Raw genomic sequence first — 15,236 nt, forward strand, 5'->3', positions numbered from 1 at the left:
ATTGGAAGTACTTACTTCTTGATAAGTTTTTTTTTTTTTAATTTTTAATGTTTATTCATTTTTGAGAGAGAGAAAGAGAGAGAGGGAGAGAGAGAGAGCGCTTACGCATGAGTGGGGGAGGGACAGAGAAAGAGGGAGACAGAATCCAAAGCTGACTCCAGGTTCTGAGCTGTCAGCACAGAGCTTGATGCGGGGCTTGAACTCAGGAACCACGAGATCATGACCCGAGCTGAAGTCCAATGCTCAACCTACTGAGCCACCCAGGGGCCCCTTGATAAGTTATTTTTTTAAAAATTAATAATAAATAACTTTTGAGACAGGCCGACCATCAACACACAATGGAAGCTTTGGTTTTCCACATTAAATATTTTCTCTGATTTCTACTCTGTAAGTCTCCACCATTTTTTAAATAGTTAAAAAATGACAAACTGATGAAAACAGTCAAAATAACTTTGAAATAGAAAAGATCTGCCCAGGGAAAACATACAGGACAAAGAAAATGGGATAAGCCTATTGGCTTAATTTTATTTTTATATGCATGTCACAACACCCAAACATCAGCATAACAAAAGGATGACAGTCTTGAATTCTATAGAGTTCTAGTAAATGCATGAAAGGCTGATTAAGTAGGTTTTCATAATCACTTTTCTCTGCTGGAAAAATAGGGCATTTTAAACACACAAATGTCTTTGTGAAGGAAGAAATGCTGACAAAATATTCTGGAAAGTTCCTGATGCTAGATAATCAATTTGCCATTTATAATTGCCTGAAAGTTTATTGTAATAAAGGTTTTGCTGCATTAAAAAATGGGGGTGGGCAGTGACAGTGAAGGAGAAAAGACAGTTATTTATATGATTTTTAAGCTTAAGGGAGGCTGCTTTAGCTAAAGAAAGTGAAGAATGCAAATAATTATTGGATAACTCATTAAAAATGCTAGCTCCTGCAGAAAATGGTATGTTATTAAAGAGTAGAGAAGATTTTCTTGTGTGCTATCTAGAAAATTGTTTAAATGTATTACTGACTATCCAATACCATTACATAATGTGCAGGTTCTGAGTCTATTTCATGAACAGTTCACTGAGTGTTACTAACTTCAGGAGGGAACTTCCCATGGATACATGAACTAGATAAGATTTAATGGTAGACTCTAGTAGATAAATACCTCAGTCACACTAAAGCTTTCTGTCATAAAAGTTTCAAAAAATTTCTAGAAACATTTCTTTGGATTTGCATGCAAAAAAAAATTTTTTTTTATCACTGAAAGAACAAATTAGCTGGTATTTGATGTATTTTTTGAATGTTAATCAGTTAATGTTTCTAAAGACCTGGTAAGGTATGGGGTTGGGTTTGTGAGATGCAGAGGAATCTGAAGAAAAAAACACCAAAGAATGGAAGATGAGAGACAGACAGACAGAGAGAGAGAGAGAGAGAGAGAGAGAGTATGTGTCTATGTTATGTTTATTCCCCAACAACCTAAGCCCAGAAGAATCCTTCAAAGGTCAACTTGTTCAATCTTAAAATGAATACTCTTTATTAGAAATGGAAGCCTCCCAAAGAAAGCATATTTTTAGAAATTCACACTTACCCATAATTGTTCTATTCCTTGGAATGCATTTTAGGTTCCCTGTGTGTTTTCCTTCATTTATGGAGATTTTTCTTCCAAATATGTATATTAACATTCTCCATTATTTCATCTTTTTCTGCCTAAATCCTCAAAGCTAGTTTATTTTTCTTCCCTAACATTCCTAACTCCTCATTATTATATCCCACCACCCATTTTATTTCCATTTGATTACATCCAATAAAATATAGCTTCTGGGCCAGGGGATTGCCTGGGGTTGGGATTAATGATATGTCATGAGTCACTCAACCCTTGTTATTTCTGTAACTAGTATCTGACATCATCTCTGCCTAGCTGTGAATACCCTCTGGAGTATATTCCAAGCCCATGATTGAACTGGAGAGCTGAAGCTCCATCTCAGTTCAATTCATAATACTGCCCCAAGTCATAGCTCTGTAACTTCTCACTTGGCTGCATTCATTTTGGTCAGCTGGCTACATTCACTTGTGTTTTGTCTAGGATTACTCAAGGCATCCATGGATGGAAGAGATCAGAAAATGGAAAATAACAATCCTTCTATTAACATAGGCTTCTGAGAAATTGTCTATATTTATAGTTATCATTATGTATTGTCTTCTTTTCAACCTCTATGGCAAAAAATTTCCAGAATGTGATGCATTTGTTAATTCAGTGGCCTTCTTCCATAAATATGATCTCTTTCTGTAAATGGAGACAGGAACCATATCGCCTTTTGCTTTCAATGCTGTGTCAGCCCTTCAAGTCACCTAATTCCACAGTTACAGTTGAGAAAACTGTCAAAAATATAAATTCTATGTTATTCATCTTGACCATTTCTAAGGGCATCCATTTAATCTGATGTCTCTCCCAAAATGTCTGCCTCTTGCCCCAGGGAGACCATGAAGCTGTCTTCAACATGAATCCAATTGTGACAAGATGGCTTAGGTGAGAAAGTGGGGAAGCAACTTTCACCATATGCCTTACTGATTATAGAAGCTTCACCATTAGGGTCTGTGCACATTCTCAAACATGTTCTCTATGAGAGGCAAATACTGGTTCCTGGGGATGCACAAAGGGCACTAGACATGTTCCTTACCCCTACCCATCTAGGCAGGTAGGCAAGTACAAATAATGGAGAAGTTCTTAAGTGCCAGGGAGTTTAATTCTCACCCCAATCTTACACTTACACCCGGTTGCCCTTTCTTCCTCTTCTTTCTCTTTCTCCTTGCCAACAGAATATTCTATTTAGGTTCTGTTATGCTTCATGGTCCCCTCTTCAGCCCTGAGGTAAATCTTAATTCTTCCTAATCATTCACAATACTTCTGTGGTCCACGTTAGTGGTTAATGTAGGCATTGCTATGTGGTGTATAACTCTGGGCTGTATCTAATACAGCATAAAGGAAAGTCTACTGGGTAGGGGTGGGAGACCTCACTTCTACAAAGGGCCATAAGACAGACCTTTGCCCTGTGCCACATGTGGATCTTATTTCATAGGGAGGCAATGCTCAGGGTGAACAGGCATCTTGCAACCATAAGGAGAGCAAAAAGATAGAAAGTGTCTGGGTCTCTGATGACATCAGTAATTTCTAATTTAATCAACCCTCAACTACTCTGCTTCTGGACTTCTTGCTGTGATTGGTAATAAATTCCTTAACATTCAAGCCATTAGGTAATAGTATCTTATTACTGATGGCCAAAAATACTCTGGCTGTTTCAGTTTATCTTCATTTTACAAATGAAGAAACTAAGGCTTAGAAGAGTTAATTTACTTAAAGGGAGATTTAAATGCAGTCTGTTTATTTGCTAAACATGATCTTTTTCCATTCTGCCACCAACTTTCATAGGTTTGTGTGTGCTTTAAACAAAAAATAAATTACAAAAGGTTACACATGGTAAGGGTTAAAAGAGTAAGAGAGATGGAAAAGCAGAGAGTAACACTCAGTCTGGGCTGGTAGTGGATAAATGACAAGGGTAAATAATTTCTAGAACTTTTTTGCAGCTCAGAGCATATATGTGAGGAGTTGAATAATTATTTGATACATTCAATCAGGTGTTTTAATTCATTGGAAGATAACTAAAACCTCAAATCTAACGTGTGTGTGTGTGTGTGTGTGTGTGTGTGTGTGTGTGTGTTTTAAGCTGAACGGAGATGTTAATTTTTCAGAGACATGACACTTTTCTTGTCCATGAATATGGAGCCATTATCTCCCAAATCGATTAGAGTACAGATTTATGAAGAGCTGAAAAAGTATAGGTTGAAATGAGTGCATACTGTTCTGAGAGAATTTTGTTTTGAGCCATAAGGGTAGGTTCCTCAAGGAAAAATAATAATTTAAAACATAATCACTACTTGATGTACTGCCAAGACTATCCAAAACCCCATGAAAAATGACCATCATAATTAAAAACCAACTCATTCTGTTGATGTGCATACACTTCTTTCAATGATCCCATTTATGTTTCCTTCTGGGCATCCTGATGGTCAACAGAAGGGCAATAATGAATAACGAAATAGACATAATAATAATAATAATAATAATGCATTTCTAAATTGATTGGCTTTCATATTGTACATTTAACTTTTATAGTTCCTTTGAATGCTCAAAATACAACATTCCAAATATCAAAATTCTCTTTATTTGAATTTAGACCAGCATTCTCAGGAATACTAGTTCTTAATGTGCTCCAAGAAAATAAGTAAGGTGGTGACAGTGGGGAAACAGGGTTGATCATAACCTTAATGATTGTGCATCTGTAAGCTTTTTTCCCATATGTTCAAAACATACTGTAATAGGTGCCAACCTTTGTTTGTACCTAGCATTTCTAAAACTCATTTGAATAGGAAAACTCCTTTTTCCACCAAATACCCTTTGTATGAAATAACATTTCTATACTTGTTCTGGAAATGCCTATAAAGTATAAGATCTCATTTCCTAGGTATTGATTTTAACATTTAATTGGATTTTATTGGGTTTTACTTTGGTTTTAACTTTATTTTGTAATATTCTTAATTGGCTTTGGGAAGTTTGAATTTCTGTATCATCAATGTTTATATCTTACCCAAAGGACTCTGGGACAGTTCTACATTAGGTTTATCTATAATTAAAGTGAGGATACTAATAATATCATATGAAGTAAAACCAAATTCTCAAAAGAGAATTTCAGACAAAACGTCCAGAGCCTGTACTAGAATTTATATGTAAATTTTTTTGTTAACTATGGGGAATCTTCCTTAATTCACCTGTAGGAAAATGAAAGACTTTTACTGGTGTTGGGATAAAGGAACATAGCAAATATGTGGATTTATATAATGCAAACCTCAGTAAAATAATGTACAGCTCAGAAAAGTAAGCAAGTTAAGACACAAAAAACCTGTAAAGATCATAACATGGTTTCACATAGATAACATAGCTTTAAAATCTGAATATTCGAAAATATGGGAATTCTAATAGTACTTTGGAAATTAAATAATTGGCAAGAGACCTGGTTTACTTGGTCAGAAATCCTGTATATCAGATGGTGGTGATCTGAGACCTTTGTACTGCAATTTGGAGACAGCTCTTTGAATTCTTTTTTTTTTAAATTTTTTAATGTTTATTTATTTTTGAGAGACAAAGAGAGACAGGGCATGAGCAAGGGAGGAGCAGAGAGAGAGGGAGACACAGAAGCTGAAGCACCTCCAGGCTCTGAGCTGTCAGCACAGAGCCCAATGCGGGGCTCAAACTCATGAGATCATGACCTGAGCCGAAGTTGGGACACTTGACTGACTGAGCCATCCAGGTGCCCCTGAATTCTTTCTTCATCAAAAAGTAGAGTGGACCCTTCTCTCTCTTAGTAGCTGAAAGCTTCAACTTCTGATAACTATCAACCATTAATTGCTGACACTCAAAAACCAAGCCGACACAACGAAGCCAAATTCTCTACCGCATCTGTACCTACCAAGGTATTCAGAGGTAGGGCAAATGAGTGACTCTGGAAGAAATTCAGTAGACTCAAAATCCTTGGTGAAATGCAGTTTAAAAACATCCACAAAAAGGAATTACAGAGAAAAACTGAACAGTATTTTGTAGTTTTATAGTTCCTATTGATACTGAACAATTTTCTTGGAGCTATTTTGTTGTTAGCAAAATAAGTGAATTAATTACATAAATTTCATAGGTATCAAGATTGCTAAAGGAAGCACAGTTATAGACTCAGGAATTTAAATAAATTGGAAGATAGGAATGAAGATATTTATATCAACTGGCACAGTTCATAAACAAATGTATCTTTTCTTACTTTGTTCACTGAAATGGTCCAGAGACAATGTTCCATAGTGCAGGGTTCAAATTGCTGTTACCCAATTTTTTTTCCACTAAAAGGAACCAGAGGTCATTCAGGGGAAAAGTCTGATTTCCACGTGTAGTGCAGAAAGGAACAAAGTAAGCCTGGAAGATCTTGATGTGCCAGAAAGCAAGGACATTTTCAAAGATCAATGGGTTTTGTCAAGAGAATATAGAAACCAGCCTAAGAAATGTTTCCATTGACCAAAGCTGAGACAATTCGACTATCAAAAAGAGAACAATGGCTGTGGTTGGTGAATCTACATAAAATTTAAAAACCATAAGTCCATAAAGATAAGCAGAAAGAGAAATTAATGTCTTCGGAGAGAAGGTAAAAAGGATATAGACCATATCTCATCAGTCTTACTATTCCATCATTTTGCTACCATTGCCTCATTTATTATATAGCAAATAATATAGATACTAATGGATGTAAATACATCAGTTGAAAGGCACTTTTGGAGATAAGAAGGACTATTGGTAAAATTATTGCATACTGTGACTTCCAGGCAGATGAAACCACATATAATGTCCAAAATTTAACCGAATGTATGTTTACATATTTTTAAGAATCTTGTAGTCTTAAATGCAAGATTCCATCATGTGTCAGTATTTACAGTTATATTTTTTTGGATGCTATCAAGTGAAAGATCTAGACTCTTTTTTTGTTTTAAATGATTATTTATTTTGAAAGAGAGAGAAGAGAGAGAGAGAGAACGTGAGCTGGGGAGGGACAGAAAGAGGGAGACAGAGAATTCACAGACTCCACACTGTTAGTGCAGAGCCCGATGTAGGGCTCGATCTCACAAACCCTGAGATCATGACCTGAGCTGCCATCAAGTCAGACACTTAACTGACTGAGCCACCCAGGTGTCCCAAGATCTAGACTCTTAATTTGAGGTTCTATTGACCTCCTCAAACTTGGATGAGAAACCAAGATTACATCTTTAATCTAAACTTCTATGTTAAATTTAACAATCTCTTATAAATGCAGGTCACAAATCAAGCAGTACAAGCAGAACTGTGAAATTATAGATATTTTCACATCCTATTCCATTATTGCAAATAGTCACATCATATTATTTATACTAATTTTTAAATTGTGCTCATTGAAATACATATTATTTTATCACAAATTTGTTTTTTAATATTTGATAAAAATATTTCATTGGAAATTATCTCTTTAATCCTATATACTTTATTTTATGCACTTAATACTACTCTTACAAGGGTCCATAAACTTCACCAGAATGACAAATTGGTCACTGGTACCAAATAGGATTAAGAATCCCCTGAGAAGATAACAAATTAAAAGTATTTTGACACTCTTCCCAAGGAGGATTATGGTCTATGTTTTCTCCCTTTTAATTTTTTTTTTTTCAACGTTTTTTATTTATTTTTGGGACAGAGAGAGACAGAGCATGAACGGGGGAGGGGCAGAGAGAGAGGGAGACACAGAATCGGAAACAGGCTCCAGGCTCCGAGCCATCAGCCCAGAGCCTGACGCGGGGCTCGAACTCACGGACCGCGAGATCGTGACCTGGCTGAACTCGGACGCTTAACCGACTGCGCCACCCAGGCGCCCCATTCTCCCTTTTAATCTGTGTAGGTTTGTGACTGTTTTAACAAATAAGAAAGTGACAGCACAGAACTTCAGAGGTGATGTACAATAAGGCAGTTAAGCTTCCTCCTTGTTCTTTGGGACACTTGTTCTGGCAGCCATGACCTGCCATGTAAGAAGTCCACCTACCCTGGGGTGGTCATGCTGTGAGGAAGCCTAACCTACATGGTGAGGCTTCTTATAGGCAACTAGGTCAGGAGTCCTAACCGAGCTCAAGTTCCAGACACGATGGTGGGGAAGCACCCAGACCGTTCCAACACCCAATGTGTTCACATTACCCCCAGGTATTTATTTGGCAGCTGGAGCTCAAGACACCAGGAACGAGAGACAAGCCATCTCCTCTGTGCCCTATCTGCATTCTTGACATACAGAATGAGGATGAAAATAATATGGTGGGCGTTTTATGCCACTGAATTTTGAAGTGATTTGTTATGCAGCAAGAAATGACAAAAATAGAGTTTAGGATGAGCCAAACATGAATCTCATTACTTTTTGGCAGGAATCTCTCCTAGTAGATAATGTCAGTTGAAATAAAACAGGCTGAGAGTAGCCTGATAGCCACCCAGTTTTTATGAAGAACATACAAGTTGCAGTTCAACAGGCTAGAACTCAGACTATCTGGTTCTGATTAGATGCTCTCAGAGTATACGGAATAATCCTGGGAACAGCCCACTCTAGCTGTCTGGAGGCTACTTTGCTCTCTCTATAGAAGGGTCATTTCTATTCTAAGCCATTTTTTCACCAAGTGTGGGATACCGGGCCAATGTTGCATTTGATACCAATACAACATACATTTGTACTGGGATGGATGGATCTCCTTAAACAGTTTAGATGAAAGAGCTGCTTATTTGCTGTATAACTGAATCCTGTAAAATTCTCTTGGACACCCATGAATAATGCCCCTGTCATTATGTTCATAGCATCACTGGTCTACCCTGCAACACAAACCGCATGCCCCTAGACAATGAGCCATGGGCACATCAAAACCTCTCTCAAGGCATGGTGGGCATCTACAACTTATACGTATCAAATGAGACCCCAGATTTCAGGTACATTGTGGGTCTTAAGGTCTGGCTATCTTCTATTAATTTGGGTGAGGACTGTCTGAAGTAAGATAGTGATATGGCTTTTTAAAGTCTTTTTTTTTAATTAAAAAATTTTTTTAAATGTTTATTTTTGAGACAGACAGAGAGAGATAAAGCTCGATCAGGGGAGGGGCAGAGATAAACCAGGCTCCAGGCTCTGACCTGTCAGCACAGAATCCCCCCATGCGGGGCTCAAACTCACAAGCTGTGAGATCATGACCTGAGCCAAAGTCAGATGCTTAACCAACTGAACCACCCAGGCACCCCTGAAAAGCCTTTATTTTTGTAACCAGTAGATTTTTTACAAAGTTTTTTCAGGGCTGGTATTTAGAAATCTGCCATATGGAAAGTATTCTTCAAGAAGTGTATTTTGATTATACAAACGTTTTTAGCTTTATTAAAATCTGTATTTATTAAAAATGTTAATTTTAAACTAAGTTGAGGTGATATATATATCTTTAATGTTTTTCTGTTTAATAATCTACTAAAAATATGGCAATGCTCAATTTAGGATCACATTTGGAAGCACATTTGTTTTTTCCTTCATTATTATAATACTTACAATGAAGTATAGATTGTCATTCAGGGGTAAATTTGTTTACATCTAAAGCCCCATTGCACCTTGAGCAAAATTAGCTATTTGCCTTGAAAGTAAATTATTTATGCTTTAGAAATTTTTCTGGGGCCCATGGGTGGCTCAGTCGGTTAGGTGTCTCAGGTCATGATCTCCCAGTTTCGTGGAATCAGGCTCCATATCAGACTCTGTGCTGGCAGCCCAGAGCCTGCTTGGGACTTTCTCTCCCTTTCTGCCCCTCCCCTATTTGCGCTGTTTCTCTCTCACTCTGAAAATAAATACACTTAAAAAATCTTTTTAAATAAAAGAAATTTGCTGTATATGAAAAGAGTCCAGAGAACTAGGTAGTATTGCCAATGGTTTGAAGTCCACTAAAGAAGGAGGTCAAATCCACAAAAATTCCATTGGTCCAAAGATATTAGACAGGATACATTTTAGAAGACTTAAAAACAGGAAAAGATATGTTGTGAAGAAATGATATTCCTCTTACAGGCAGAGCCTCTGGTCCTGGAAGTCAGTTCTCAGAGGCATCTTACATCCAGGAAATGAAAGAAAACACGCCTTCCCTTCTGATCAACAGAAAGTAGAGGTTGATGAAATTTGGTGAGATTGGCTAAAGTCATTGTCAAAGAACTGTGAATTCGTACCTGTGAGGTAGGTGTTGTGTGAGGAATTGATGAAATAGTGAGAAAGGGGCTGAGACATATCTTCATTCAAATCCAGTTTCTCAGGCGAAACGACTCCATTTTCTTCTCCACTCAGATAGCGCATAAAGCCATCCACTGATATCTGTCCTGGAGGAAATGAAGAGTTAAGAAGAATGTGAATGTGTTCTTTTTATGGGTTGCTGGTATCATGGTGCTTTAACTTTTTTTTTTTTTTCCAGAAAACTCTGGTAGCATCCAAGGTAGAAGACAGTAAGCACAATTGCATTTTAACATGGATAACAGTCATCAAGTATTATGTCATTGCACTACAATTATCTCCCAATGCCACAGATAATAGAGAAAAAGGTACTTACATGAGTCTCACTGACTTTCAGAGGATTTAAATACCTAAACACCAATCTTTTGTTCTTAAATTAAAAATGATTATCAACTTTATGAATGGACATCAAAATGTTATGAGCGCTTCTCTCTGGGTAATAGAATTAGGGTTGAATTTCCAAATTTCCTATTATGAGTATATGTTACTTTTATAATCAAAAAAGTTATTCAAGAATGGGTTTATTATTTAAAATGAAGTGGAAGTGTTTTCAAATAGTGATTTTTTTCTCTGAAACATAAAATATAGATGACCACAAATGAGTCTTTCCTAGGAATAAAAACTCAAATGCTCATAAACAAGGAGGTCTTTAAATTTCTTATTTAGAATGGCTTTACTTCAAATGGAAGAAATATGACTCCCACTTTAGCTTACTCGGATCTTATTTAGAATTTTGCTTTTGTTGTAACCTTTCTGAGATGACTGATGCTAAATATTGAGATAATTCTTTATCTTTATTACATTAATCTTTATGGAATTCCCAGAGAGGTCATCTTCACTATTTTGATCATTACCACAGTTTATTTCTTCAACCTTAACAATAAGAGCCTCAAAAACCTCAGCACATTTGTGAGTAGTAGAGACACTGCTTGTAAACATTGGAGGGTAGCATTTCTTTCTTCTTGCTGAAAGAGTTTTGTATTAACATAAAAGTGGCATATGCTCACTGAAAAAAAAATTAGGAAAAGAGATGAGCAGAAATAAAAAGTAAAATTTTTCTGAATGAGTCTAACTCTTTCTTCAGAACTAGGTGCTGTTAAAATCCTGGTGTGTATGCCCTCCAGGAAAACAAAAAAACGTTTGTGTGTGTATGTGTGTGTGTAATTCTTTTATGAAGGTGCAATCATTTAGTAATTAGACTAACCTTAATTAGATTTAGTGACCTTTGTCTTAGCTGAACAATATGTTAGAAACATAGTCATGTAATTTATAATATTTATATTTTATGTATGTAAGATATGTAACCATAGCATGGCTAAGTAATCTTTCATTGTCATTGGATGTTAAAGTTGTTTCTAATTTTTCACTAGTATAAATAACTTTGTGCTGAATATTCTGATAGTTAAATCTGTGCACAAACTCTTAATTATTTCTTTAGGATGAATTCCCAGGAATAGAACTGTTGGTTTAGAGGCTATACCCATGTTTAAGTCTTTTTTTAGTACACATAACCCAGTGTGCTTTCTTTTCAAGTTCTAGCAATTTACTCTTTCACCAATGGCTTTTCCTTCTCTTTACCCTATCCAAACCCATAAGTACAAACATGATCTCTAATAATTCTAATATTTATTGGTTTGAACAATACTCTTGAATGATAAAATGTTGTGTGCCATCCATAAGTGACAAAGCTAGTTTTGACTACTGACCACAATGTAAATCTTTTTACATCCAATAGGTTTCTCAAAGTAACTGATGAGTACTTTTCTCAATTCTGGAAAAATTATAGCGAAACTGCCTTTAATATTTTCTAGGAATAAATACATTTTAAAAGTAAATTCGGTTATTGGTTGTTGGTGAGTGAAGCTGAGTTTTATGAAAAGAAAAATCTCCTAAACAAACTGAAATAGGAATAATTTTTTGCACTATGAACTTAATAAAAACCAGCTCTAATATATACTTTGATATGTTAAATAATGACAAAAGGAAAAAGTGTTAAGAAGGTCTTATGCATTAGAAATGACATAAAGGTCAACATACTGGTATGTTTGTGTGAATTTTAATAGATGCCATAGTTTGTACCATCAAATAAGCATCAACTAACAAATAAATTGTTCCAATCATGCTACCATTTATGAAAATATTTTGGTTACTGCTCTTGAAGCTTCGTTTTAAAATTCATTTATGATGAAATGCATATATCCTTTCAGACTGGTTTCATTTTGGAAACAAACCAAAATCAATGCCACTTAGAGTCAAAGTTATTCCAATAGATAGTTTAAAAAAATATTTTGGAGTCTAGAACTCATTTAGAAATAAATATTTTTTAAAAAAATTAATTTCTTCATATTCTTCCTTTTTTTTCCCCTGTGACAAGTCCATCTTGGCATCTTCTCAAACTAATGCCCATTTCTCCCTCCCTCCTTCTCTCCTTTCCTTCTTCCTTCTCTCATTACCTTCCACTTTGTTACCGTTTTGTTTAACAAAGATTTATTGAACATCTGCCTACTTGATGAGTACACAGAAAACTGAAGCACAGCCTCTGCTTTCATAGAGCTCATGATCTAATAGAAAATAAGATCATTCACACTTTGAAAATCAGGCATGAGCTCTTCCAAAGCAGGGTGTGCCTTGATATCTTTGTCGTCCCTGGCATCTACCCCAATCCTTTGTGCACAGTAGGCATTAAATCAGTCTTTTTATTTTGCTTATTAGTGATTCAGAATAGGAAATAAATTCATTTGAAACTGGAAGATCATGAAGGATAGAATAATTTTGATTCTTTTATCTGATTAGGTCAAATCATATGAAATTGCTAATTTTGGCAATTTTAACCTATGCAAATGACAATTTCATATAGCTCAGTCTCTAACTAGAGCTATTTCTCAGAGGACACGAGTAAAGGCAAGTGTCTTTAGGGGCCCAGGAAGGAAAGTAATGTGACCAATGGAATAATGTGTGCACCAGGGAGCCGTGGAGTGTGGAAAACTCACAAGTGTATGCTCCTTCTGAAGGCATGCAAATGACAGCAATATAATGTTGTGTGGCTAATCAAACCACTTTTATGGTGTTGGTGACTCTAAGGCTGTCAGTTTGTGTCTGTTATCTTGCAGGAATAAATATCCTTTGGCCCGATCAGCAACTTTAAGGAGCAATTAAAACAAAACACACCAATATGGTGAGGATGACTAATTTTAACTTTAGCATCAATGCCCATTTATTGTGTCTAGTGCCTTCTGGGTATATGTTGAGAAAAATTCTGAGCCATGCTTCTCATTAATTTTGATGTCTTTCATAGGTGCAGGACAGAGAATCTTATATGTATAAGCTATATATTTGTTATTCCCAAAGGAGGATATTATAATTAAGGCCAAGTTATACTTTACAATATGCCAAAGAACATGTGTCCAAGTTTCATTTAATTCATTAATGAGAAAGCCAAAACTTGAATCTCAAAGAAGGCTGTGAGACACCAATGTATGCACACATGTGTGTGTTAGCACATCACCCAAACAAAACTCCCAACAAACCTATAAAACCCCCAAACAAAATCTATAAAAATATTGCTAAACTGAATATAAAGCTGGTTAATATTCTATACGTCAAGCAAACATAACCTTTGGGTTATCTTCTCTACCTTTACAATTTTACAGGAGTTGAAGATTTTAACATAATTTTTTAGCTTAGATTTAAATCAATAATAGTAAAAAAAACAACAGCCCAGAGTTGGGTAAGTCAGTATTTGTGAAGATTATTTACAATTAATTATATTAAATAATTTAAAAGTTCCCAGTGAAGGAATTTACCTAACCTTGAATAAGAACAATGAAAGAGTTTGGAAGACAGTTCAGAATATGATTACAGACTGCAGGTGAACAGACACCTGGGAGCAACTTTTCAACCCCAAAGCTCTGCTTTGCTAATAAAGAGCAAATGTGGAAGACTTTTGATGCACCAAATGACTAAGCAGACATATGTCAAAGTCAAGAAAAGTCAATGAAATGGTAAGGATAAGGAGTAGTAGGTTTATAAGTTGTAAAGTGTCAGCTAAGGGATCAGCAATTCACTGGGAAAAATGCAGATGTTTTTGGCATAATGAATTAGCTTAAAAAATACTTCTGACTAGTAAAAGCTTTGGGACAGAAAACAGACTTTTAGAGGATTTTTCTTTTTTGCATATAACCTATAGCTGGATAATTGTTGTTGCCATTGACCTAAATGTATCAGTCCTTTCTCCATCAACCTTGCACTACTTTTGCAAAACTGCTTACATTTTTTTCCTGGTATACTGAGGAGCATAGAAAAATAAAAAACCTTGAGAATTAAGCTAGGAAACACTGTTTTTCTAAACAAATTAGTAACAGAATAAGAAATCTAGCTTCCAGGAGCACCTGGGTGGCTCAGTCGGTTGAGCGTCCAACTTCAGCTCAGGTCATGATCTCACAGCTTGTGAGTTCAAGCCCCGTGTCAGGCTCTGTGCTGACAGCTCGGAGCCTGGAGCCTGCTTCAGATGCTGTGCCTTCCTCTCTCTCTGCCCCAACCCACTCGCATTCTGTCTCTGTCTCTCTCAAAAATGAATGAAAACATTAAAAAAATTAACACAAAAAAAATCTAGCTTCCATTTCTGCCAGTAGTAACTGATAAGGGGCAAATTCCTCAACCACAGGATGGGTAAACTATACAAGCTCTTAAGTCTCTTCTTCCCATAAATCCTGAGTTCCAGTGACTTAATATATTAGGGATGATTACTAGCTAAATCAAAAACAAACTGTCCCATATTAGGATGACATTAGGAAACATCAAACTACAACTAAAAGCAATGCTACAACTTTCTGGAATAAAACCAAGAAGATAAGTCCAGAAGGATAAGGCCAGCTTACAAAGCCTACAAATAAAGCCCTTTACATATTTTCTTGTTAGAAGACTGGTATGTTTCCAATTGGATATGCCACTCATATAATGACACCTAAAGATCATAGTAAGTGTATGTAGCCTTTGAACCATTCAGAACCAAAGTAGGAAAAATTGAAGTCCCTTAAGGAACAGGAAAAACACTGCTCTATGAGGCTATTTTGTTCAGAAGTTCAGGTGTTCAATGAAAAGGGAAACCAGTGATGCAAGAGAGAAAAGATTGGACTTCAATGGGGAGAAACGATCTTGAAAGTAATAAAAGAGGTGAGTGGCATGACAAAATGATGGTCCCAGTGGCCATTTAGAGGTCTTATAATTCTTCAGCAATATCTTTGCTGCAAAGAAACTGTCATGTGGTGTTGCACAAATGCCATGGCCATCAACTGTTGCTCTGCCTCCTTCTGCCTCCTTTGAAGCATTTCATGAACTATCTCTATGATA

The 15,236-nt window shown here is 36.1% G+C and overlaps 1 protein-coding gene across 2 annotated transcripts in view; it reads right to left on the reverse strand.

Moving 5' to 3' along the window:
- Nucleotides 1-15,236, reverse strand: part of PLCB1 (phospholipase C beta 1) — a 695,363-nt gene that overhangs the window by 171,486 nt on the left and 508,641 nt on the right. For both annotated transcript variants that reach the window (XM_060612318.3, XM_060612326.2), the window contains exon 10: nucleotides 9,830-9,976. In XM_060612318.3, the coding sequence (XP_060468301.1) occupies nucleotides 9,830-9,976 (147 nt within the window). The remainder of the gene's footprint in view (nucleotides 1-9,829; nucleotides 9,977-15,236) is intronic.

Source organism: Panthera onca, chromosome A3 (assembly GCF_046562875.1).
Source record: "Panthera onca isolate mPanOnc1 chromosome A3, mPanOnc1 haplotype 2, whole genome shotgun sequence".
In the NCBI taxonomy this organism is placed as follows: domain Eukaryota; kingdom Metazoa; phylum Chordata; class Mammalia; order Carnivora; family Felidae; genus Panthera; species Panthera onca.